The sequence below is a fragment of the Protopterus annectens genome, chromosome 8.part1, assembly GCF_019279795.1.
Source record: "Protopterus annectens isolate FY-2018-M chromosome 8.part1, PAN1.0, whole genome shotgun sequence".
NCBI lineage: Eukaryota > Metazoa > Chordata > Ceratodontiformes > Protopteridae > Protopterus > Protopterus annectens.
Window position 1 is genome coordinate 247253379 of NC_056742.1, and position 27495 is coordinate 247280873.

The window sequence follows — 27495 nt, forward strand, 5'->3', positions numbered from 1 at the left end:
GGTATATTTCTTTATCTACCATTGTTGGTAGTTTTTCTCCCTTTTCCTCTTCTCTTTCAATTAAAAAAAAATATATATATTGTCTTGTCTTTTTGGTAGGCACTTTTTTCCGGTATGGTTGACAAACCTGCAGGATTTAAACAGACTACTTCTCCCGTTTCTTTAAAAAAGAAACAGAAAAGCACAGAACTGCATAATCTACACAAAGACGGGAAGCCTTTTCTCAGAACTTGTTCAGAGCCTTCCAGGCCCTTCAATCTCCAATGCCACAGCCAGTTCTACCCCCTGTGCAACCCCTGGAAGACTCTGAGGAAAGAAACTTCTTCCTCAGATGAATCCCTGACTTATTGTTCCCAAATTGAGTCCCCTAAGGACTTTGCTACCCCTAAAGAAGACTATTCCCTTAGCCCTGACTCTCCTGAGGAAGAATTTTCCTTTGGAGATACCTTTACCTTAATGAGACAGCATTTTAAATGGGAAGTTTCTTATGTGTCGGAGTCAAAAAAGAGATATTTTGAACTCCTGCAGATGGAACAACCTTCCCAGTCTGCAGTTCCCCTTTGCTCCCAGCTTTCCAGGATGCCTTTCAGGCTGCCTGTCAGAACCCAGACTCTCAGCTTCCAGCTTCCAAATGACCTGATAGATTTTACAAGGTTCCCCAGCAGGCTCAATTCCTGTTCAGAAATCCTCCTGCAGACCCTGCAGTTGTTGCTATGTCAGTAGACAAATCCTCTTCTTTGTTCCCAACAGATAAAGATAGCAAGTTCATGGACAGACTGGGGAAGAAAATGTACACTTCTTCCACCCTGGCCATTAGAGCTGTTAATTATCAAACCCACATGGCTAAATTTGTCTTAGTCATTGTCTAAGGCTACTGCCCTAATGTCTTAGGTAGCAGATTTTCCTACCAAGTCTCAGCTATCTGCCCTGCTCTCTGCTGTCTCTCAAGTGACCAGGCATTCAGTCAAGTGCAGCTGTGATGCTGTAGAAGCATCATCCAAGTCTGCAGCATCTGCCTGTGTCCTAAGGAGGTATTCCTGGTTGAGACTCCAGCTTCTACCCTTGGATGTTCAGGCCAAATTGCTTGATGCACCTCTGGATAATAAAGCTCTCTTTGGCACTGCTTTAACTGAGCTCCTTAAATCCCTCCAAGAAAAATACAAAGATTTGCAAAATTTGAAACATTGACTTGTCTTGCCCATTCGTAGATACCACAGGAACTACCCACAAAATACCCTGTTTTTAAGTAGACAGTCCTCCCACTCTGCTGCAGCCCAGTCTGAGGGACAGAGGCACCCTAGGAAACAAACCACCCTAGACCCTCCTCCACCTCAATTCCTACTTCCTTTCGGAGACTGCCTATCCCAGACAGAGCTCCTCCACTGTGAATCAGTTTTCTTACCCAGATCCCCACCCACCACTGTTCACTCCATCTAACTCTATCCCTACTCTCCTGATAGAAAATCACTTCAGAGAATTGGGGTCCTTTCTGTCATAAAAAAATGGTTAGTTCATGACTTGATGGGCAGTTCCACCCTTCCAGGGGACCCCTCAACCTCCATCAAATCAGCTCCACCTTTTTCCTGCAGTTCTGGATCAGCTCCTATCTCCGGGCGCAATAGAACATGTCCCTCTGGATCAGACAGCCAAGGGCTTTTATTCCAGAATGTTTTTGGTTCCAAGAAAAGATGGTCCTTAGAGACCAATTCTCAACTTGTCCCTACTCAATCAGTATCTCAAGGTGCTTACATTCAAGAAGCTCACTCTTACCTCTTATCCCTCACCAAGCCTTTATGGCATCCCTGGATCTGAAGGATGCTTCCCTTCACACCCCCATTCACCCCAGCTACAGGAAATTCCTGTGTTTCTCAGTAGGTTCCTCACATTTTCAGTTTACTGCATTGCCATTTGGACTGTTTACAGTGCCAAGAGTGTTCACACAGTTTCTAGCCCTGGTTATCGCCCCCATTGCAGAATGCAGGGCATTCAAATTTACTCCTACCTAGACAAGCTCCTAATCCTGCATCAGGACCATCACTCCCTGTCCCATCAATTAGATTTGGTGCCCAGGATCTTGAAGGACCTAGGTTTCACAGTGAATCTACAAAAATCCCAAATGACACCAAGTTAAAACCCGGTCTTCTGGGGGTGCAGGATAATGATGGAAATGATGTCCACCTTTGTCCCCTGCCAGAAAGTGGAAACCCTCACCCACTACTTCCAATCTCTCCTTCCTCTCCCAGCCATCTCAGCCAGGGAGTTTCTGAGGGTGCTGAGCCATATGGCCTCCTTGATGATCTTCGTGTTTCACTGTTGCAGTCGTTACATTTGGGTTATCTGCTTTGCAGTAGCCCTTAGTCGGCCTGATTAACAAAGTCTTGGGTCCTGCGTCAGTTGCTGTTCCTTCTTCCATGACGTCAGGTCGTCAGGGTTATAAAACATGCAGTCGATGTCATTACATCAGTCTTTCTTGCCATGCGGTGCCTGAAGCAGAAGCAGTTCGCAAGTGCCGGTCGGCCGACTCCTGAAATTTTTGTTTTCGAGTTTCAGAACCGAAGTCTTCAACTAAAGCTAAGTACCCCATTGGGGAAACTTTTTCTTGCTCCTTACCGATGTCAGTAAAAGTTAATAATTGCATTATTGTGGAAAGCAAATACCTCACAAAGATTTTCATTCGTACTGTATTCCTTGCCTAGGCCCTGACCACAACGTGCCTTGCTGTCGGTTTTGTGCTTTATTTAAACAGCGCACTATCCGTCGTCTGTATATTTTTGCTTCTAAATATTTTGGTTCTCTGTTTAATTATCCAGAAATTTCATCTGTTAGCCTTCCGACTACTGGGATTCCAAAAAAATGCAAAGATAGACAGAGACAGGCCGCTGAGGTCCAAAGCTGCCAGTCGCCAGTTCGCCGGTACTCAGTGAGGCTCTTTTGCAGCCTCTGATACCCGCTATGTCTGACTTGCAGGCCTTTACTGAGACCCATTCGGAGTCTGGTATGCCGCAAGATGCTTCAAGTGTGGAACCTGCGGATCTCTCTGCCTTGGATGGGTCCAGAGCCGCTGTGCAGGCACCGGCTTCTGAGGCTGTATTCAGGACTACGGACTTGCATATTAAACCGACGCCTCCTTCTTCATTTAGGCCAAAATCTCGAACCATGCCTAAGAAACCGACGCCCAGGCCGCATGCTCATGCCTCTATGCCTAAAAAACAAATTATAAGAATGGCTGAAGATCTTATAACTCTAATCAGGGGAAGCCAACCTCCCCCTTTTAAGAGACCTAGGACTGAAGTTGTTTATGAATCTTCTGAACAGGATTCTGATTTTTCTGATTCTTCTGATGATCTGGATTTGCCCTTATCTACTTATGAGGATTCTGATGCACAGGACTCAATTCCTTCTGCTTCCCCTCCAGAGGATTTTTCTTTTGGTGAAACCTTACATGTACTCTAAGGGAGCATTTCCACTGGAAAAGCCAGGATTTTTCTGATTCTAAAAAGAGGCGTAGGAATTTCGTACTCCTGCCTCTGCGTAGGCCTTTAGTTATACGTCTTGTACTATACATTGTTGTTGATGCCTTTTCAGAATCTAGTTTGGCCCCTGATTCTTTGCCTCCGGCTCCCAGAAAACCTGACATATTACAGGGTTCCTGATTTTCACAAGTTCCTTTTTAAAAATCCTATTGCAGATCCAGAGACGGTCTCACAGATACCCAAGGGCATTAAGGCTTCTACTGCTAAAAATCCTACCCCCTCTGATGGAGACTCCAGGGCCCTGGATAGATGGGGTAACAAAGTTTACACTTCTGCAGCCTTGGCCATTAGGGCTTTAAACTGCCAGTTTCATATGTTAAAATATCAACAACATGTTATTGGATTGCTTAAACAGAAAATTATGTTAATGCCTGACTGTGCTGAAAATAAAGAATTACAGGATTTAATGCATTTTGCTGAACGGGTTGGAAAACATACTTTGCAATGTGGATTTGATTCATTAGAGGCCTCTTGCAGGGCTGCTGTTACTGGGTCTGTGCTCAGAAGGCATTCCTGGCTTACGGGGGCAATCCTTGCCAGATCATGTTAAAGCTAAAGTGTTTGATGCTCCCTTAAATCAGGACCACCTGTCTGGTAACAAGGCTGAGGAAGTTCTTAAAAAGATGGAAGATAAAGCTAAATCTATGCAAACTGTTAAATATTTTTTACAAGTTCAGCCTCCTAGATTTAGTAGGCACTGGCCCTCAAAAAATTGGTCCTTTCCAGCCCCTTCCAGGTCTTCTCAAGCCAAACCCAGACACAGCAGAAACCCCAAGTTTCAGTCCCAAGGGACACACAAGACTAGGCATTGGGGGGTTTCCGCACCCAAACCTGGGAGCAGCAAGACTCCCCCTATGGAAAACCATCTCAATGACTTGCTTTGAACGCAGCAATGCCCAATTTACATCATATTCTACAATACTTAACTGAGATGCTTCATAAGGGCTCGTCTTTTTCTCCATTAAAATTCATGCCTCAGCCATTTCAGCTCATTGTAGCACAGAGCCTCCTCCCCCTCTTCTCTCACCCACTGCTCAAGCAGTTCCTCAGAGGGGCCAAAAATCTAAGGCCACCCAGGAGAGCTCCAACTCCAGCCTGGGATCTTAACTTTGTTGTGGAGAAACTCACTCTTCCTCCCTTCGAGCCAGCTGCTACTGCAGATTTAAATTTTCTATCCTTTTGGCAATCACTTCTGCAAGTAGGGTGTCTGAATTACAGACCCATATGGCAGTGGGAACCGTTCATCGTCTTTCATGCAGATAGGGTGTCCCTCAGAACCAATCCCTCATTCATGCCCAAGGTGGTATCCAGTGTGGCTCTTAATCAGTCCATTTATTTGCTTACCTTTTTTCCTAACCCACAGAGCAAAGGGGAACAGATACTGCACTCTTTAGATGTGCACAGACAGCTTAGATTCTACTTGGGCAGGACTAAACCTCAAAGGAAATCTGAACAAGTACTGGTGGCATTTGCTGCAGGGACAGAGAGTTAAGCTATTTCGAAACAAACCATTTCAAAATAGATAGGCCACTGCATTCATTTCTGCTATAAGCACCATGGAAAACCTATCCCACAGGGCATCAGACCCTATTCAACCAGGGCTGCATCCACCTCTACAGCCTTTCTTAAGGGAGTCCCTACTAGGGACATTTTAGAAGCAGCTACCTGGAGTTCTGTACATACTTTCACCAAGTATTACCATTTGCCAATTTTCTCTAAATCAGGGCCGGTTTTGCTACTGCAGTCTTGCAGAGCCTTATAGCTGGTCCTAATTCTATTTAAATTCCTCCTCCCAACCTTAGCTTTGGGAATCTACTCAAATATAATGACTGCAACAGTGAAACACGAAGAACATAGTACAGTTGTTGTACACTTACCATAAATGTAGATGTTAGAGTGTATTCACTGTTGCAGTCCTGGTTACCCTCCCTCCAACCCCCTTTTCTTCCTTGGCTATATCTCTACTTTCACCTTCTATGCTCTAAAAGCTTTTTGGTGTATTTGCTTTTCTGTTGGAGGTATATTCTTGTATTTATAGATTTAATTGCTTCCCATTAGGGGGACACCTGATATCTGGGGCAAGAAAAACTGATGTAATGGCGTTGGCTGCATATTTTATACCCCCTGACGACCTGACGTTGTGGAAGAAGGGACAGTAACAGATGCAGGACCCATGACTTTGTTAATCAGGCCGACTGAGGGCTACTGCAAAGCAGATAACCCAAATGTAATGACTGCAACAGTGAATACACTCTAACATCTACATTTATGGTAAGTGTACACAACTGTACTATTCTCATGGTACATTGGCCAGGCTGCATATGAGGAAAGTCCAGTGGGTCTTGAGGAATTTGTGGAGCCAACACATACATTCTCTGGATGTTACACTCCTTCTCCCTGCCTGAAAAAGGCACTGTCATGGTGGATCTCCAACATTACCCTCAATCAAGGGGTACCTGTGCACATCCCTCATCTATACAGATGCGTTAGATATGGGTTGGGGAGCCATCCTGCAGAGCAACAACAGTCAGAACAAAGTTCAGGGAGAGTGGTCCACCCAGAGAAAAAGGAACCATATCAACATAAAGGAACTGAGGGACCTTCTCTTGGCACTGCAGACCTTCCAAGAGATTCTGCTGCCAGGCACCTTAAAGGTAATCACAGACCATATGACTGTTCTGTAGTATGTCAACAAGCAGGGAGGGACAAGGTCTTATCCACTTTGCATCTTGGCGATTCATATTTGGTCCCTAGTGGCAAACCTTCACTTACACTTGCAAGCTGTTTACATTCCCTCAGCAGAGAATGTGATGGCAGACACCCTCAACAATACCTTAGCACCCTCTCACGAATGGATGCTTCACGGGGAAGTATTTTTGGATCCTATTCACAGGTGGTGTATTCCACAGGCAGATCTGTTTGCCTCCTCCCAGAACAGACAGATGCCCCTCTTTTGCACAAGAATTCTGCATCCACAAGCTTGGAAGGCGGACACCTTCTCTTTTTCATGGAAGGGGATGTACCTTTATGCCTTCTCCCCTTCACACTGATTCAAAAAGTCCTTCTGAAGATTCAGCGGGACAAGCCAAAAATCCTACTGATGACCCCCTTTTGGCCAACACAGCATTGGTTTCCCCTACTATTTCTATTAGCCAAGGACAGTCAACCACAGGTTACCTCACTGATTCGACCTACTCACACAACACAGGAGATCCCTCATACATCCACAGGTGCTCAACTTCAAACTGACCCTTATGGGTGATAGAATTTTTATCCCCTTTAGACACCTGTATTCAGAGCATGTATTCAATGTCCTGTAGGAGGCCAGGAAACCTAGTACCAGGAGAAATTACTTATCTAAATGGAAAAGATTCTCCAGGTGGTGTCTCAAGAACAAACAGGACCCATTACTGCCCCAGTACCTATGGTCCTTTCTTATTTGTGTGAGCTGCTACATTCTGGACTGACGTATTCTTCTGTAAAAGTACATTTGTCAGCCATCTCCGCTTGTCTCCCTTTAGTACCCCCACTGGCATCCAGGCTAGACATAAAACTCTCTTTAAAAGGGGTTCTCCATATCAGACCTCCTCGTAAGTCTATTCCTCCATCTTGCAACCTAAATTTTGTGCTGAATAAACTCACATTAGCTCCCTTTGAACCAGCCCATTCAGCATAGCTTAAGTTATATACTTGGAAAACAGTTTTGTTGATAGCCCTTACTTCTGCCAGGAGGGTCTCCGAAATCCAAGCCCTTATGGGCACTCCTCCATACCTTATCTTCCACAGAGACAGAGTCTCTCTCAGAACCAATCCTTCCTTCATGCCTAAAGTGGTTAATGAGCTCTCCTTAAATCAGACCATTAATCTACCTGTGTTTTTTCCCTCAGCCTTAGAACTCCTCAGAAAGGACTTTGCATTCCATGGATGTTCAAAGACAACTGAGGTATTATCTGGACAAGAACAAATCCACTAGAAAGTCTGACCAGCTTTTGTCTCCTTTCACCCTAGAGCCCTGGGCAAGGCAGTATCAAAACAGACCATTGCCTCATGGATTTCTAAGGCCAGCTCATTTTGCTATTCTTTTAATGGAAAGGAATTTAATTCCAGTGTGAAAGCCCATTCCACCAGAGCAGCTGCCTCTTCAGCAGCCTTTTTCAGGGGCATTGACCGCGCTTCAATTCTGGAAGCAGCCTCATGGTGGTTTGTACATACTTTCACCAAGCATTACAAGTTAGACTTGATTTCTAGAGCAAGGGCTGGGTTTGCCAGGTCAGTTTTGCTGGGGCTCATCGACTCTGTCTCCCTACCAACCTCCCAGGCTCCTACCTAAATCTTTGGTACTCTCCCTACTGTTATGAATACTGCAACATGAGAATAGAAGGACATAGAATAGTTGTGTAAGAACTTACCATAACCATAGATGTACTTCTCTTCCATGTTGCAGTTTTCAATCCTCTGCCCACCCCCTTCTTTAAGGGTTGGTTTTCTTTTCTGTTTGTTTTCCTAAAAAGGGTATAACAGCTGCCATATAGTTCTACAGCTTAAATACTTCCTTGACTGGTGGTATGTGTGGGCCTAGAAAGCTTCTTTCCTTCTAGCCTCCCAGGGGTTCTGTGGTATGCGGCAGTCAGTTCTGAGTTGGGTATGTGCAGATATCACATATATAGCCAAGATAAGTTTATGGCTCTTACATGCAATGTCGCATGTACCCCTTATCCAAAGACTTTGGTATACTGGCTGGATGTCTGGTGCTGCAGGCAGCAACCTCCCCACTGTTTTGAATACTGCAACATGGAAGAGAAGGACATCTATGGTTATGGTAAGTTCTTACACAACTATTCTTTATTCTTCAGGGCCTCACTTAAATTTCTTTCCTAGAAACCATATTTTTGGTAGCCATTATGTCAGCAAAGAGAATTTCCAAACTTCAGGCCTCGTCTAAACTGCCTCACTTCAGTTTTCATAAAGATAGAACATCCCTCCATACCATTCCCTCCTTTATGCATAAATTGGCCACAGAGACTAATATTAATCAGTCTATTCAATTGACAGTCTTTCCAAATTTCTCTATCAAGGGCGAATATGTTTTACAGCATTTTGATGTGCATAGACAGCTTCAATTTTACCTTCATAGCACAAAACAGAACAGAAAATCTGAACAACTGTTTGTATCTCTGTATCCTAACCCTTTAGGCCAAGCATTCTCCAAGATAACAGTGGCCAAATGAATTACAGATTGTATTTCTCTAATTTATTCGAAAAATGGTCTAATTTATTTGAAAAATGGTCTGCAACTGCCTCACCCTCCTAAAGCCCATTCTATTAGATCTGTGGCCACTTTTCCTGCCTTCTCCAAAGCATTGATTGATGATTTGTGCCACAGCCACCTGGTCAAAGACCCACTTTTGTGACACATTACAAATCGGACATTGTCTCCAGACGTAGAGCTTCTTTTAATTCGGCATTGCTCCAGCATATCCTTCCTTGAGGCCACCCAAGGGTAATGTAGCTGGGGACTCTGACCCATTTGTGAGGAAGAATGAAAAGGACAACATCAGATTTAGAAGTTATGTACTTACTGTAACTTGACGTCTGTGTTGTCTATTTTCATTCTTCCTCACCTTTCCTCCGGCTCCTAGAGGATTTAGTACATTTTTAGGGACTTTTATGTTCCTGTTTTGAGCCTCTGGTTCTTTTCTGTCTTTACTGTCTCTTAATCCTGTAAACAGGCAGCAAATTCGATCTGAGGAAGCTGTAGAGAGGGTGGAGCATTGTGGGTAGAGAGAGGAGCTCAAGACTAGGATCCAAGTCTATGAAATGCGGACGAGTAATGTCCGTAACCCAGTAGTGAGGAAGAATGAAAATGGGCAACACAGATACCAAGTTATGGTAAGTATATAACTTCTAATTATTTTCATATCTTCTGTGTAAGAATGTGAATTACTTATACAGAGCGTCAAGCTAAATAAATTAGCATGCTGTGCTTTTTTATAGAGATTTTCATCTGTCCCTTGTAAGAATGTGAATTACTTGTACAAAACACCAACCTAACTCAATCTGCATGCAATATTTTTTGTAGTAAATATTTAGTCTGTAGACTTTAGTGTATTAGATATTTAACTTTTTCCTTTTGCTGTTTTAGACATGCTTGCTAATGCGACAGCAACATGAAGCTGCAGCCCTCAATGCAGTGCAGAGAATGGAGTGGCAACAGAAGGTACAAGAATTAGATCCAGCTGGGCACAAGTCACTGTGTGTGAATGAAGTTCCGTCATTCTATGTGCCAATGGTTGATGTTAATGATGACTTTGTGCTTTTGCCAGCATGACAGTATGACAGTAAAAACTTCCTGGCAGAAGTGTGGCAAGAACTGAAGGGCTTTACAGCCATGTTAGACCTTAATTTCATCTTAAAATTGCTTGCTGATGATCCCTAGTGACCGAGGAGGCAGCATCTTCACAAAACAGCGTTTGCACTATCTTCAGTGTTTAGACACTTCTGTACCGGAGGCAGAAGTGAGTCTGAAAGGTGGAAATCCATGCCCTTCACTCTCCAAACCAGCCAACTTACAAAAAAATGCATATAGCGATGCAACACCAGCATGTCAAAAAAAGAGGCTGCACATGGAGAAGTGGTGCAAGTACAAAATCGTTTTGTAGTAGCTGCTGAGCAAGTCATTGCTGTCCACACGATTGCTATAATTGTGAACGGTGGCAGTAAATGGGCTGCAGATTCACCTAAGAATTGCAGTACAAACTTTCAAAGCATTTATCTCCACTTCATATGGAGGGAATGCAGAAAAGGGTCTTAGGCCCCCCTTAAGTTTAAAAAAAAAAGACTTTGGTCTGGAGTTAAAGCTGGATGGAATCTCTGTAGTTTCATACAGGGATGTTATCTCATCAAATTCAGTAATGCTCATAATTATCATTGTTTTAAGACATGTCACATAGTAACTGCAAAGACTGTGCATGCAGTTCACTCTTGTCTGTGATTGGTCACCTGCGCTAGATCACCTATGTTGGCCAAGGCGAAATGTTGCCCTGTCTTAAATGATAAAAATGATGCCCTGTGTAAGGCAAAGACTGACTTTTGAGCACATATAAGTGGATTCTTCTACTTGTAGTTTATATTTTGTTTAACTTTTGGGCATTTTGTTTCTCTTTATGAGAACATCACTTGAAACACTACAAAGCAAATATTTGTTTAACAGAAAGAAAAAATATATTGTTGTGTCCCATAAATCCTGTACAGTTTTATACACTTTAACCAATCTACTTTTGCTGCCTTCTAGATAATTTATTTTGCAACACATTACTGCACAGTTGTAAATATTTTATGTACTGTAACATCTGTTTCAGTTGCTTGTAAAGAAAAGATAAATTAATTAAATATCTTTGTATGTATAGTTTACATTAGGCGGCACTTTTCCCTTGAAAAATGATGGGCCAAAAATATGGGGTATTTTGTATGTTCTTTTGGGGGGAGGATATTCTGTGTTTCTTCACTGACAGGTCTCCATTGCATAAAAGAGAAGTAGTCTGCTGCAGCACAGAATTGCACAGATGGCATTCCACATTCAGAAGAGCATGATATCCTACAGACAATGTCCTTTTTGCCCCTAATAAAATATAAAAGTATCACATTGCATAATAAAAATGTGTGATTTTATATCAGCTTAAAGTGTGAATGTAAGCATGTATCTAAGAGGGTAAAGAAGTTCTGAAAGGTGTTGTGGTATTCATCATGCTGTATGAAATACCTTGAAGAAAATATTCTCCAAAGACAATTTGTCTTTCACCCTCTAGGGCTTCAGTTTTGCACACACACAAAAATACAAAGGAAAATGTGCACATGCGGTTTCAGGCACCTTTCTTGCGTACTTGTAACAGAGTTTGTTGGGAAGTAAATATCAGTGGTTGGACTTTGCCATTAGACTTATGATTTTGTGGCCGAAAAGAAAAAAAGGAATTTTTTTTATTGTAGGTAGCTGTTAAAATAGACTGAATGTATTCTGGTTCAGAAATTTGCATCTTCCAAATTTTTGTTAGGATCATACAAGAGTGAATAACCTTGTGAGCGTATTTTTTAATTCCTTGTTTGTGTTTTTAAATTAAGGTCGACACAGTATAAATTGGTTTTATAATTCTTTCATAATGTCACTACCAGTCTAAGTTTTAATTTAATATGTTGCCCTTCCAATTTCTGGCACTGCATCTGTTCCATTGTCATCAAGACAGCTGGTTATCTGTAATTCAAGGAACAGAGAAGTGTACTTCATAATTTAGTTAGCTCAGAGACGTGGCCCAGTTAACAAGTAGTTGGCAAAGACTATACTTTGCAGAATGTTCTGTAAAATGAATTAAATAACTTCTATTTTAACTTTAAAATTGTTTTTGTTTCCTTACTAGATAAAGACATTCAGTAAGTTAGGATGTGGGATACCTCAGTTCTTTTGTTTAAGCCTGTGGTAGATCTCTGTCATACATTACATGATTTTAATGTATAAAAAGCAATATGTTGTAGTGGTTGAGATAAGGTTATAGATAGCTCCTAGGCATACAATCCAGGAGCCCCACTGATAGGGTTTGCCCGATTTCCCAGTTGCCCCAGAGCACTAAGTGACTTGCTCAGAGTCAAACAGTATGCAAATTGAGGCTGGCGGAATCAAAACTCAGAATGATATATAGAAGGTAGCTTTTGAACTCATAACCTTAATCTTGTGTGCTAACTAGCAGCCTGCTAGGCAGCGAAACTCAAAATCTCTGAATTTAAAAAAAAAAAAGAAAACGTTCACACTGTAACTTGGAGCATGTAATTTAATTTCCTTTATTGTTTCCCTGAGAAGGGGACTTTTGTTGACATTGAACCTGTCTGTGCACCTATAGATTATTCTGAGGTACTTGTAGCTGGTAAATTAGTCTACTCTTAATTTGTGCAATAAGAAGAGCCCAGATGCCTCAAGATCTTTTCTGTGTAATATGATTGTATAGGCAGGCTTCATGCATTTGTGCTCTGGAGCGTTTCTTCCCGGGCCTCTGCTGAAAATTGGCTTTGTTCCAAGTTGGACTTTCCCAGTAAACAAATGATAACTAAATATAAGTTTATCACTGTAATTTGCTTTGCTTTCATGTTGGTGTATTTTATGTGGAGCACATATTGAAGAGAGTACTGCTTTAAGTATTAGAAGTCTGGTCCAGCAGTGTAAGCAGCACATTATTTGACTATCCTCTTATTAGCAGTATACTTAAGACATTTCACCCAAATTATATTGTTTCCCCATAGTCCCCTTGATTGATTTTTTTTTTATTCTGTAGAATGGCTTTGCCATCCTGGTTCCTATTAACAGTAGAGAGGAAGAGATTTCTGATTGGTGGCCTCTCTGTGTTCATGTTTTAAGAATTCTGTGCACATTTGTTTTGTGTGTATAGAAGTAACAGTTGGCAACTGTACCCATCATGCAAGTATTTTGCATTTATTATGAGCAGCATAACGTTTTGGAGAATCCTTGATGTTAAATTTTAATTGTCGTTCTATACATAGCTTTCCTAATGTTCAGCAACTCATGCTTGGCATCCTTGCCCTATATAAACACTTAAAATTCTTTGTTTCAGTTTCTTGAACTGTGTTGAAGGTTGGAATACTTCTTTTTTTTTTTGTACATCAGGATTTATTAGAGGCACAAGATTGCAAGTTATTTCCCAGTGTGGATTTCATTGAATGCAGCATAGATCACTGTTACCATTGTAGCATTGTTTGTAATAATTTGCAGAATGTAAATTTGGTATTGCATTGAAGGTTTTAGAGCCAAGGCTCATCAAGATTCTGCTGAAAGAGCCCAGTGTAATCATCAACTTGTTTCAAACAATTCTGGTAATCTAGTTTGGTTACATAACTCATAAAATGTTATGCCCGTTCTACCACCCCCTCCCTGTTCATCACTTAGGTTTTTTGGCATTAGAAAGCAAAAACCTTGATTAGTTTTGAGTAACCTACAAGGACTTTTTTTTTTTTTTTTTTTTTAAAGGCTGGACCTTTGTTTGTATCTCACAGTTTCAGGAGTTGAGGAGACAAGAGGGAGCAGCACCCTGTGTCCATGAACATTTTTCCCTAGTTGTGCTTTGTCATCACCCATCCTGTGTTCATGGTTACATACTGCTTGCTTGCTCCCTGTGGTCATTCAGCTGATGGCACTGAACACGATTTCTTTCAATCTCTTCTTTTCAGCCTTAATTTTCCTGGAGCAGTTTGCAGTGTCATCTCTCCTCAGCCAGAAAAACTGTCATAACTGAAGATGCTACTGCTGTATCTTAAGCTTTGTAATTGTAGTACTTCCACAGTAAAAAGGGGAAATTATCTCCTAGTTTGCTCATTGTTTGGGGATAAAGAATTTTTAAGCTTTTGGAAGACTAGAAATGTGCACCATGTTTTGATTCCAGATTAAAAGCTGAAGCTTTTACCACCAAAAAGATGATAGTTTGGGTTGTTTTAGTTAGAGATATATAGAAAAAAGACTGATAAAACGTTTTCATTCTATTCTGTGTTGTATGATTGTATAGGCAGGCTTCATGCAGTTGTGCTTCCTTGTTCCCTCCAAAATCTGCTTCCTTGTTCCCTCCAAATTCACTACTCAGCTTGGCAGTTGTATATTTCTTCTCCACCCTTTCATCAAAGAAGTGCTTGCTTCAGTTCTTACTTCCCTTTTGAGGTCCAAGTTTGTGATGTGTATCGTAATTACAATTTTAATCCTTCCAGCCTTGTTGGAAAACATTGATCTGAAGTAGTTAACTTAATTTGATCAGCAACCTGTGGCTATCGGATCCGACCTGGATCCAAGCCGGCAGCTTTCCAAGCTAAAGATCCGAGCTCCAAGCTCCTTCCCCTTACCCATAATACCCTGCTACCTCCTTCCAGTCCCTAGATCTCGTTTGCCGCGGCTTTAACAAGCACGAGTTACGAGCTCCTGGTGGTTAGGTTGTGAGTATTTGTCAAATTCTTGACTTTTTGGTAAAATTAGAGAGGTGTGTGTTTGTGTTTATTTGAAATCCATTAGCTTAGCTTAATTTTAGTATATTCACTCTTCCCCTTATTCTTGTGTGTCAGTGTGTGTGGTTGTGGTTTTTGTTGTGGCTGAAGGCCCTAAGGCCATTTTCTCAAAGTGCTCTGAGTGTGGCCATAAGCTATCTCCAGCCGATGGCCACACTCAGTGCGTTCTTTGCCTGGGGGTAGTGCATTTGTCATCGGGCTGCCGTTTCTGCGCAGCCTTTAACCCCCGGGCTATGAAGGATAGGAGGAACAAGTTGATCCTGGCGGGTCTTTTGCCCGCGGATTCTGCTTCTTCCTCCTCTCCCTCAGTGGCTCCAGTCACGGCTGTGGATGTTCAGCCAGCTGTGCTATCTCCCCTGGCTGGGACTCAACCTCCCACCTTTTCCCAGGGAGAGAAGGAGGCTAAGAGAAAAGAGAGGAGAGAGAGATGGGGATAGAGAGAAACATAGGAGCCACAAGCGGCGGGCCGACTCTGCCCCCTTGGCCACGCCAGCTAAACAGCTCTCTTCTCCCCTGAAGATTCCTGGGTCTTCCCCCACGTTTCTCGCCGGAGACCCAGCCATCTTCGAGGTCGTCGTGGCGGCCTTCCCAGCCAGCTTCGGCGGCCTCTTCTAGGTCGACACGAAGCCTTTCAGACGCTGACATGGACCGGATGATGCGTCGCTTCATACAAGCCCGGATGCAGATGGGAGTGCTCCTGCCTCCCCCTCCCCTCCGGGGGGGGAGCTCGGCCCCATTTTTTGCCCCCATAGCTCCTTCTCCGATCCATTATCAGGTTTCGGAGCCAGCGTCGGATCCGAGTAGTCTCGAAGTCAAGAAGTCGGCGCCAACAGTAGTTGCTACTTTGACACCGACCATGCCCTCGAGTTTGTCGGATCCCTTTTTGGATCCAAGCTCTCGAAGCCGAGAGCCGTACATCGGATCCGAGGGGGTAGGTGTGTCTTCGGCTCTGTTGCGGTTGGAGCACACTTCCCTTTTGGGTCTGATCACTTTGGCTCCGACGCCGATCCCCATGTCGGATCCGAGGGTGCTGCTCATGGAACCCAGAGAGAGCGGTTCACCTTCGGCCTTCGACGTGGTGGAGAGGGTTCTCTCGAGAGGTTCGGGACCCCTTGCTCGTGCTACGGATCCAACCACCATTCCCTCACAGATGGGCTTGTCTTCCATCACCCGGCCCCAGGGACAGCCTGCGTCGACGCCCCAGTCAGTCCCACTGGAGGAACATGACCCTGTTGGTGAGCCCTCCTCGGACAGTCCCGCCGAGGAGGTCCCTCACAAACATAAGTGTAAAAGGAGGCAATTGGACCCCCCCCCCCCCGAGTCCCTCGTGGAAGACACCGATTTAGAGGAAGGGGAAGCTTCCCCCAGGTCACCCCCCCCCCCCCGAGGACGTCTCCTTTGGAGACATTATGGAAATGCTATGCCTAAAAGGGGGGTGGTCAGCCCAAAAGCCTTCCTCAGATGAGTCGGTGTTTCTGGAGGCATTTGATGCAGGCCCGTCTACCTCTTGGGTGTCCCCTCCGGCCGACCCCCTGGTAGACCTCATTGCTACCAGGGCATGGAAGGAGCCGGACACTGTAGAGCCAATCCCCAGGAGACCAGATAAGATCCTTAGTCCCCCTGTGGATATAACAGCGTGGAGTAAAGGTTCCCCGGTAGATGCCATGGTGGTGGCGGCTGCCTCCAAGAAGGAACTGGCACAGGATAGCTCCTCGGTCCATCCTCCTGATAAGGAGTCCCAGACAATGGATCGCATCGGAAAGCGGAAGTTTGCTTCAGCCTGCAGGCCACTCTGAAATCTGTATCGAACACGTCTATGTGGCTACTCTCCCATGCCACGGAGGGGGTCGCTAGAGCCAGCGGATCAGGCATCGCCTTACGGCGTCACGCCTGCCTCCAACTTTGCACAACCCTTCAAGGCGTCCTTCGTGAACGCTCCCTTCGGTTCTACTCTGTTTGGCAAGACCATCCGCGATACATTGGTCCAGAGGGAGAAAGACGGGAAGATGCTGTCTGCCGTCGGAATCCGCTTCTCTGCTCCTCAAAGGTCCTTTTGCAGGAACCAGAAAGGACAAAAGAAGATGTGGTTCCGGAATTCTCAGCAGTCCCATTACGCTCCGGACCCTTCGTCCTTCAGAGGCAGAGGGGGACAAGGTGGACGCCGGCCCAGAGGCAGAGGGAGGGCCGAAGAATTTTGGGTCGCGAGAACCTTTCTCCGATAGACCCACGCAGCAGCCCTGAGGGATTTTTACCAACTGCTCCTCTCTGGAGGCAGTCGGGGGTCATTTTTCGAAGCACCTGGCACTATGGCAGTCCATCACAACAGATCGCTGGGTGCTTCGAATAATATCCAGAGGCTACTCTATTCCCTTCATAAACCTTCCTCCTCAATCGAGGCGCCTCCCCGATGTTCCACCCAGTCAGAGGGAGGCTGCAGCTTTAGAAATAAAGAAGCTGCTAGAAAAAAGACGCATCCAGCATGTCCCCCCAGACCAGTCCGTGTTAGGCAATTACTCCAGGTTCTTTTTGGTGCCAAAAAAGACGGGGGCTTAAGACCAATTCTCGACCTTTCTACAATGAACCTCTCCGTTGCCAAGGAGAAATTCTGGATGATCACTGTTCAATCCATTCTCCCCCTACTGCAGGAGAACAACTGGATGTGCTCCATAGACCTCAAGGATGCGTACTACCACATTCTCATGGACAGACGATCCAGGAGGTTTCTCTGCTTTTGGTTGGGGGCCAGTCATTACCAGTTCAGGGTCCTCCCATTCGGCCTCACCACAGCCCCCAGGGTGTACACCAAGGTCATGGCAGTTGTAGCGGCCCACCTGCAGCTTCAGGGAATACAGGTTTTTCCTTACCTTGACGACTGGCTCCTTGCCGCCTCCACCAGGCATCTACTCTGCTCAGTCAGGGATTGCTTACTGCTCTTAGCCTCCCAGTTGGGGATCACTATAAATTACAAGAAGTCATCCCTTCAACCAATGCAAGTCCTGGACTTCATAGGGGGTAAGAATAGATACGTTTCAGACCAAGGCCTTCTTGACTTCGGACAGGCTTCGCAGCTTAACCCTTCACATCCTAGTACTCCTTCATTCTCCAACCCCATCAGCGGAGTTAGTCCTGAGAGCCTTAGGGTCCATGGCAGCAGCAATCGACCTTTCGCCCTTAGTTCGCTTGCACATGAGGGTCCTCCATTAGACCTTGCATGTCCCAATAGTCCATCCTTCAACACCCGTTGGTCTCTCCGATCCCCCTCAGCAGAGTTTGCAGAAATTCCCTCATTTGGTGGCTCCAATCCCGGGAGCTTTGGGAAGGACGACCATTCATAATGCCACAACCCCAAGCCACGGTAACCACGGACGCTTCTCGCCTTGGGTGGGGGGGCATTGTATGGGCAGAACTGTCCAAGGTACGTGGACTCAGAGACCGTTCTGCATATCAATGTTCTGGAGATGAGAGCGGTGCTTCTAGCATTGCAAGCTCTTCGTGCTTTCTCCCTCCAGGGACTATTGCAATTCAGACAGACAACATGTTAGTGGTCTGGTACATCAACAAACAGGGGGGACTAGGTCTTACCCTCTTTGCCGAGAGGCCATGAGAGTTTGGGATTGAGCGATTTCCACCAACCGTTTTCTGTTAGCAACGCACATTCCGGGTCGGTCCAACATCCTAGCAGACAAACAGAGTCGAACTATCCTCTCGCCTTATGAGTGGTCTCTGAACCCCTTAGTAGCAAAACAGATCTTCCGCAAGTGGGGTCAGCCTTGCTGCGATCTCTTCGTATTGCCTTCAAACGCGAACTGCAGCGAGTTTTTCATTCTAATTCCCCCCCGGGGGAAAGCCCCAGAGATGCTCTAGTTCATGCTTGGCCATCCGGTCTTCTTTATGCTTATCCTCCTCTTCCGTTAATGGCAAAGTTTTTAACAGAAACCTCGTCGGTTGGGGAACAAGATTATCCTCATAGCCTCATTCTGGCCTCGTCAAACCTGGTTCCCCGTACCTACCGTCTCATCTCATAGCTCCTCTTTGGATCTTGGATCCCATCCCAGATCTGATTTCTCATCCTTTGGGATTAGAAACTTCGAATCTGGATGACCTCAAGCTCTCAGCTTGATTGATCCAGTTCCATTAGTTGCCAGGACTCCCGGTATCTCGTCTGCAGTTAGATCCGTCCTGGTAGCGGCACATAAGCCTTCTACCAGGAAGGTTTACAACAGCAGATGGAAACGGTTTTCCGTTTGGACCTTGCATAAGAATTTGGATCCTTTCACTGCTCCCATTCCAGCAGTGCTTGATTTCCTATCTCATATTTTTCAGCAAGGGGCCAGTTCTTCTACTGTAAAGGTTCAAATGGCTGCCATTTCCCATTTTCACATTGGAGGCAATCTTAGTCCTTTAGTTTCCACTAAGATTTGTAAGACCTTTTTAAAAGGAACCTTTCTTTTGAGACCTCCTATTAGGAACGCTGTTCTCCCATGGGACCTAACTTTGGTCCTTCAGGCTCTAACTGGACCACCCTTTGAACCTGCAGCTTCTGTTCATTTAAAATTTTTATGTTGGAAAACTGCCTTCAGCTAGAAGGGTGTCAGAACTCCTGGCCCCTTTGTACTAAACCCCCATATCTTGTTTTCCATAAGGACAGAGTCTCTCTCAGGACTAACCCTTCCTTCTTACCTAAAGTGGCTTCTGAGGCGAACATCAATCAGTCCATTAATCTACCAGTTTTCTTCCCTAATTATCAGAATAAAGGGGAATACAAACTTCATTTGTTAGATGTTCATAGACAATTGCAATTTTACCTACACAGAACAGCTGCCTTTCGCAAGTTAGAGCAGCTCTTTGTTTCCTTTGCAAAGCCTTTCTTGGGTAAGCCAGTGTCGAAGGTGACTCTAGCTAGATGGATTTCTCACTGCATTTTGCTCACATACAAGATATCTGGTCTGCCTGAGCCCTTAGGGGTTCATGCCCATTCTATGGCTACTTCTGCTGCGTTCTGGTCAAGAGTGCCCTTGGATGATGATTGTTCTGCGGCTACTTGGGCGTCTTCTCATACCTTTATCTCTCATTATAAATTGGATTTAATATCCAGAGGAAGAGCAGCTTTTGGCTCTGTAGTGCTCTGGAATATCCTTCCTTGAGGACCTCCCAAGTTTTTTGGTAGCTGGGGACTCTGTCGGCTGCTGACAAATGAAGTTAACTACTTCAGATAAGTTATGTACTCACCATAACGTTCCATCTGAGTAGGTAACTTCATTTGTCAGCAGCCGACCCCCCCCCCTCCTTCCCCCTAACCTGGTTCTCTGGTTATCTGAATCCTAGTATGATCTCAGCTTTTGGTATTCATTAGGTTAGGATGTTTCATGTTGTTATTTTGTCTAGGTGACATTGTATAATTGGGCAAATGCGATCTGAGGACTGGAAGGAGGTAGCAGGGTATTATGGATAAGGGGAAGGAGCTTGGAGCTCGGATCTTTAGCTTGGAAAGCTGCCGGCTCAGATCCGATACCCACAGGTTGCTGACAAATGAAGTTACCTACTCAGATGGAACGTTATGGTGAGTACAGAACTTCTTTTTTTCACTCCTAGTAGCTTGTGTCCTTTGTGAAATTTGACTTCCAGATCAACACATTGTCCTGTTTATGTAATACAGAATAGTAGTAAAAAATCCTTAGCTTTGGAATATTTCACTCATGATCAGCTTATAACCCAATTTATTAAATCTTAACATTAAAATTTGTATTCATGCTGAACATTCATGCAAACAGAAAAGCTTGATGGTTGTTAGCATGTACAGTGGATTCCATCTGCAACCCTTTTCCCCATTTTTGCACATGGGATCAGTGTGTCACTTCAGATGGTGATAGTGATCACAGCAATGAGCACTGTAAATTAACTTATTGAGACCCGCTGTAGAACTGTTCTTATCAATATCCTTTTCAGATTGTAGCAGTGATTTTTGTACTGCCCTGAGAACTTCGGGCATACCAGATTTTTTTCAGTTTAAAACCATCTTAATAGAATATTTTGGTTAACATCTTTATTATTTCTGTTTTATTAATGCAGTAATAATTTTTAAGCAGATTTACATTTTGTGTTTGCAGCTGCTGTTTTATCTGTCCAAATGACAGTTGCTGACATTTTAAAACTTAGTTTTCCATATGAAACTTGCAGTGATTGAATTAAGAGCTTAGTTGGCTCCTTGTATGCATACGACTTAAAAGCAATAAACAATGCAAGTTTTTTTATCTATTTATATTTTTTGGTTTATGTGCATTTGGGTGAGGGCATGCAGCACTGGTGGTAATGTAGAAATGCTTACTGTGGCTTAAAAACATACAACTATAAAATATTTTTGTCACCGATTCATTACTTTGCAGGAAAAAAAAGCCCAAGTTTAATATAATTTCTGAACCTTTAGTAGTGAGTTCCTGAAAAAGAAAACAATTCTTAAGAAGTCTTGCATGTAATTCTGACAGCGTAAAAGAGGGTGAATGAATTGTTAGTAATTGTGTTCTCTCTTCTCTATTTTGTAATGCATTCCTTTTTGTAGATGTTTCAAAATGAACAAATGCATTGCCTGGAATCTGTTATTTTCTCTTGATTGCATTTCTAGAAGGATTATTGGTTTGTTAATGTGTTTTTGTATTTTTCAAGTCTTAGCTTAGACAGATCCAAGGCTGAAGCTCCACCCTCTCCCTTAACCCCCTGCTGCCCTCTAACCCTCAGATTGAGTTTGCTAACATAGTATCGCTGTGACCTGAAAGAAAGAAAGGGAAATAGTCCTGGACACGTAACACTTCATCTTCTTTGGAAGATCCAGCAAGGAAGGGGGAAGTGAAGAATAGTAACATAGGATAACACAGATACCAAGTTATGGTAAGTACATAACTCTTTATCTGATGTTATCGATGTCATTATTTCTCACAGTAGGGTCAGAGTCCTCAGCTACAATTTACCCTGGGAGGCCTCAAGGAAGGACATGTCGAAGCAGTATGGAACCCAAGGAAGCCCTGTTCCTGGAAACCAAATACAGCTTGTGTGATATAAGGGTGCAAGGATTATATCAAGTGACGGCAGCACAAATATCGTCAATGGACAGTCTGGCCATGAAGGCTGAAGTAGTAGCCACAAATCTAGTAGAACGAGCTGTGACCTTTCCTGGAACCTCCAGATGCCTATTGGTGTAGACTGAAGAGATACAACCGGAGATCCATTTAGAGGTAATCACTTAAGAAACAAGGAGGCCATGCCTGTTCGGGGAAAAAGCCACAAAGAGCTGGTCTGATTTGCGAAACTCCTTAGTCCTATGCAGATAAAATCACAATTGCCTGTGTATATCCAAAGTATGCAAAATGTACTCTCCCTTATTGGAATAATTGGAAATGAAAATTGGCAACTGAATACATTGGTTTAAACTGGATTCAGTGGAAACCTTGGGCAAAAAGGATGGATTTGTTCTAAGAGACACACTGTCTTTGTGAGAGACCATATAAGGGGGAGCAATTGAAAGGGCTTGCAGCTTGGACACCCTCTTAGCCGAAGTTATGGCTTTTAGTAAGGCCGTTTTCCATGACAAAATTTTGAAATCGAACAAATTAGCAGGCTCAAATGGGCTTTGAGTGAGAGATTGCAGCATAAAGGTTAGATCCCAAGGAGGCAAAGGGATCCTTAACAGGTAGTCTTAGATAAAAAAACTCCTTTCAAGAAGGCTTTACAGAGTCTGGAAGAGAACGTAGGTTCACTATTCTCATGAAAATTAGAAATTGCAGCCAACTGAAGCTTAACAGTAGAAAAACTTGCCCCTTCCTGAAAAAGTGAGGACAAGAACAAGAGAATATCTGGCACAGAAGCAGAAAAGAGGTCCAGATTCCTGCTCTTAGCCCAGGTAGAAAACCTTTTCCATTTGCTACTATAAACCTTTCTGGTGGAAGGTTTTTGGAAGGTTAGGATAATAATCTTGATGGGGAAGTTAGCTTGGGCTGTTTCAAAATTACTGGACTTGGAGAAACCGGTTAGACGAAGGGTCTGAAGATTGGGAAGAGGAAGCCCCAAAGGATGGAAGATCAGATCGTGAAGGGGATCCAGTATCCAAGGGGGATACTTCAGGTGAGGCCTTAAGGAAGGGAAACCACGGCCGATGAGGCCAGAATGGCGCAATGAGAATCAGGGATGTCCTCAGGCGTCAAGCTTTCTGCAAAACTGTAGGAATAAGAAGGATGGGGGTAAGTGCAGAGGAGACCCGGAGGCCAGTCATGGACTAGAGCATCCCTTGGTGACTCCCCAGGTGGGGGGATCAGAGCGAATTACATGCTGCATTTGCTGTTGGAAGGGAAGGCAAAGAGATGCAGCATGGTTGACCCCAATGATCGGAGATCTGCTTCGCCACTGTCTGATGGAGGGACCACTCGTGAGGACTCAGTATGGTCCTGCTAAGTTTGTCAGCCAACATGTTGGAGTCCCCAGGTATATGTGTTGCAAGAAGAAAATGCCCTAAAGACATTGCCCATTCCCACACTCTCATGGCCTCTCTGCACAACAGGTAAGATCGTGTCTCCCCCCTTGTTTGTTGATGTACCAGACCACTGCCATGTTATCTGTTTGATTTGCAGCTGTGCCCCCAGCGAGGCAATCCTGAAAGGTTTGCAGTGTTAGGGAGTACTCCATTCATGTACAAGACATTTATGTGCAATTTGGTCTCTATTGGGGAACCACTTGCCTTGAACTGTTCTCCCCTGGAAATGCCCACACCCCAACAGGGAAGCGTCAGTTTTCACCTTGGCCTTAGGTGGAGGGAGTGAAAAAGGCCTGCCTAGATTGAGATCCTGAGACTGAAGCCACCAAAGAAGGTGCCATCTGCACACTGGTGTCAGTTTTGTGGACATGGACATAGGTTGAGACAGAATGGACCATTGAACTGCCAAGGTCCACTGTAGAAGTCTCATATGGTACCTTGCTAATGGCACAAGCTGTATGGCCATGGCCATGGCCATGGATCCTAGAGTCCGAAGAATCAAATGTTCCAGAGGATTCGAAAGATCTAAGACTTGCATGACCTGCTCCCAGATCAGCTGCACTCTGCAAGGAGGTAATGCTGCAGTCTCTGAGACGGGACTCCTATGAACTGTTAACTTTTGCGTTGAAACCAGATTTGACTTCAAAAGGTTCACTGTTATCCCCAGTTGGCTGAACAGGAGTAGGACATATTGAATGGCTTGTGACAGTCAATGCCTCGTGGGTGCCGTGAGGAGCCAACCTTTGAGGTACGGAAACACCTGGAATCCCTGCAGCTTCAGGTGAGCTACCACTACTGACATACATTTGGTAAACACCCAGGGGGCTGTGGTGAGTCAAAAGAGCAGGGCTGTGAACTGATAATTATTGGCCCCTAATTAGGAGTGAAGATGTCTCCTCGAGCACATGTCTATCTTGATGTGATAGTAGGCATCCTGGAAATCCACTGAGCGCATCCAGACTGAACAGTGACCATCTGGAACTTGGACTTCTTGACTGGTAGATTCAATTCACTGAGGTCCAAAGTAGGATGCAGGTCCCCAGTCTTTTTTGGCACTAAAAAGAAATGAGATTAAGTTCCAGATCTTCTTTGTCCTGCTGGAAACTCTCTTGGATGGCCCATTTTTGAAGAAGTTGTTGAGCTTCCTTGAAGGCCAACTCCCTCTAACAGGGTGGGATGTCCGGGAGATACCTTAATGTTGGAGGAGGTTGAAAAAAGGGAATGAAATAACCTCTGGAAACTGTTTAACACCCCCTGATTGGAGCTGGTTTGTCCATACTAGTGAGTGAAGGGAAAAGACCCCTGCTGGCTTCAGGGCAGTCTGGCAATGCTTCAAGAGTGCTGAAAGGGCTGCTCAGTGAAAGGTTCTGTAGAGCCCTGATTTTGCCCCCCCCCCCCCCCCTGCTTCTAGGGCAGTGTCTGCCATTAAATCCTCTTCACCTGCCTCTGGAAGAGGAATCATCAGTAGCTTCCTGGAAGGAAAACTGTGATTTTTGGAACCAGATCATCTTAGCTCCTCACTGGGTCTTGGAAAAAGACCTCTGAGTAGTAGAAATCTTGATCCCAACAGCGGACAAGGTCTTCCCTTCCTGCTCGCTACTGGTCTCTCACAGAAAGTCCAAAGAGGGTGGAACCATCAATGGGAGCATTGGTAAAAGACACTTTGAATGCCTCCACAAACCCGCATAGTTATAATCAAGCATGCCACCTTATAGCTATGCTGGTACCTGCCATTTGAGAGGTAGTTTCAGCTGCATTAGAAATTAACCTAATTGAGGAACTAGCGAGGGATGTCAGAGTGGAGAGCTTGGGTGACACCTTCTTGAGGTGGTCCTCTGAAAACAAGTTTATAAAGGAAGGGGTGCATTCTTTGACTATGTCCCTTTGAAGGCAAGTGAAGTGTGCCAGGTGATTAATTGCCCTCAGTCCAAAGGTAGCTGAGGCAAAAACACATTTCCCATGCTGGTAAGTCGCCTGAGATTCCCTGTTCGGGGGATGGACCATGGAGCTCTGCCAGCTCCTTTTTGGTGGCAGACACAACCAGGATGGCATCAACCGGTACTCGTTTGCTCCAAAAGGGTTCGCCCATGGGAGGGCTAAGGAACTTGTCGGCTTGCTTAGGCACTGGTTCCACAGTGTCAAGTTCCTTCCAAGTCATGCGGGGGCAATAAGACCCAGAAACTTGTCAGCATGGGGACACCCAGGAATTAGATGGGCCCATCCTAAATCCCTTTGGAAACACGGTCTCCTCTGAAGATGGGGGGGTTCGGGAGACCATCCACCCTTTTGCCTCAAGGATGCCCCAAAGGATACATTGTTGGGCGGAGCTCTGGGGGACCTGACTCTTTCATCAAGGTCTTTTACTAGGTGCTTCCATTGGGGGCTCTGGGAGGACTCTGAAGATGCGGAGACCTTATGAGGAGAGGAAACCCCCTGAAGGCTAGTACAGGAGGGCTGTGGACAGGATGGGAGGCCTCATCACTCAAAGTAGAGAAGGTCAGGGGTGGACCCGGAGGAGTGGGAGATGTCGCTCCAGTCCTGGAGAAGGTCCTGTCTACCACCCTGAAGGCAGACGGACCGGACGAGGTCCTGTCCCCCATTCCCAGAGGGTGACGCCATTCAGAAAGGAAGAACTGACCCTGACACAACACAGCAACCTCCAGACAGTACCAGACCAGAGCTGTCTAGCGCCAAGGCCCCCAGGGGGATGGATCAGTCTGAAAGACCAGGACCAGATCCTGCCCCCACGGAACCAGCACCGACTGCTCCAGCTTATGGCCCACTCTGGCCTGAGGGAAAGGGACCAGAGCAGGCCAGGGACCCTGACAGAGTCGAGACAAAAGGGATACTCTGCACCATCGGGATGTGACTGCTGGTATCCAGGTCCTGAGATTTCCGAAGCCCTTGGGATCAGAAGAGTGTAGTGGTGACCAAGGATTAGTAAGGCTCCCCTAGCCAGATGGGCTGGGGATGACAGAAGCCCCAACCCTGTTTGGCTTTGAGGAAGCTCCTCATAATCCTGTCCATATCCGATGGCAATAAACTTCTAGATGATCTGGAGGAAGTAGAGGAGTGGGTAGACTTTGCTGGGGATCCAATCTTGGACTCCAAAGACTTGTGTCTATGCTCTGGAATTCGGCTCCAAGGTCTAGGAGCCAATGGTAACAAATGTCTGGAGGATCCAGGCAAAGCCAAATCCTCTATAGTTATAGGAGGACTCTCCAAGCCTGCTAGATCAAAAGGCCAAGAGCTAGAAGCCGTCAGATCTGATGAACTGGTCTGATCTGAGGCTGGTCTGGCCTTAACTGGATCCGAGAGGGCCCTGGATCCAGTAAGAGAGTCCAAAGATCTGAGATCAGAATATCTTGGATCCATAGACCTAGGATTAAACAACTTATGTTTTTTTTGAAGCCACCAAAGGATGGAAGGGGCCTTCTGCTTGTTTTCAGAAGAGGAAGCCTTGGGAGGGGGGACGTAAGGACCCCCCTGAGCCATACCTTTGAGCAGTAATTTGTTATGGCACTCTGCTAAGGCCTGGATTTAATGCAGCACAAGCATCTCATTCAGCCTGCAGGTGAGGAGCACCAAAACAGTACAAGTACTCTTTGTGCGAGTTGGAATTGGGCATATTCTGCACGAGGAGCACTTTTTAAACCCAGAGGGTTTCTCAGACATAACTGAAAAAAAAGGAGAAAAAAAGGCACCAAACTCCTAATTTACAAGAGGGGAAGTATCCTACTAAAAAACTAGGATGTCTAAGGGAGGGGAGGAAAGCAACTACTGCTGACACTAAAATCTAACACTAAAAATTTAGGTTTAATGTTAAACTAAGCTAGAAGAAAGCTGAAAATAGGTAAGAAAAGCACTTACCTGAGCGAGAGCCAAGGATCACATCTGCAGCAAAATGCGGCAAATGAGGTCTGAGGGTTAGAAGGCAGCAGGGGGTTATGGGAGAGGGAGGAGCTTGGGCCTTGGATTTGTCTAAGCTAAAGTTTCCGGCTCGCATCCAGGACCCTACTGTGAGGAATAATGACATGGATAACATCAGATCCTGCTGTTTACCTGGTTTATGTAAACATTCAATCTGTGTGCATGCGATAAATTAAAAGATCTTATCTATGCTCTGTTGTAATGAAAAGTACATTCCTGGTGATTGATGGGCTTTTATTTTTCTTTAAGCTGCACTTTGAAGCCCACGGAAGGTGGGTTTACCTTGAAAATGTGCTTTTTCTTTGTATATTCCATTCAGAGAAAAAAAAAAAACTTTAGTGGTCATGTCCCTTAAGCATGAGATACCCATTAATCATTATGAGCTCTATTTTAGGGTCCCCGTACAATTGCAGCTGAAGGTCTGAAAACTGTTACCATATATCAAGGACAAAGGTTAAAAGTATGACAGAG

General features: G+C 44.8%; 1 protein-coding gene across 2 annotated transcripts in view; it reads left to right on the forward strand.

Moving 5' to 3' along the window:
* The window catches only part of ANKRD11 (ankyrin repeat domain 11), a 1034395-nt gene extending 1021183 nt beyond the window's left edge, over positions 1-13212 (forward strand). For both annotated transcript variants that reach the window (XM_044081841.1, XM_044081842.1), the window contains exon 11: positions 9676-13212. In XM_044081841.1, the coding sequence (XP_043937776.1) occupies positions 9676-9861 (186 nt within the window). In that variant the 3' untranslated portion in view covers positions 9862-13212. The remainder of the gene's footprint in view (positions 1-9675) is intronic.
* Positions 13213-27495: the final 14283 nt, after the last annotated feature.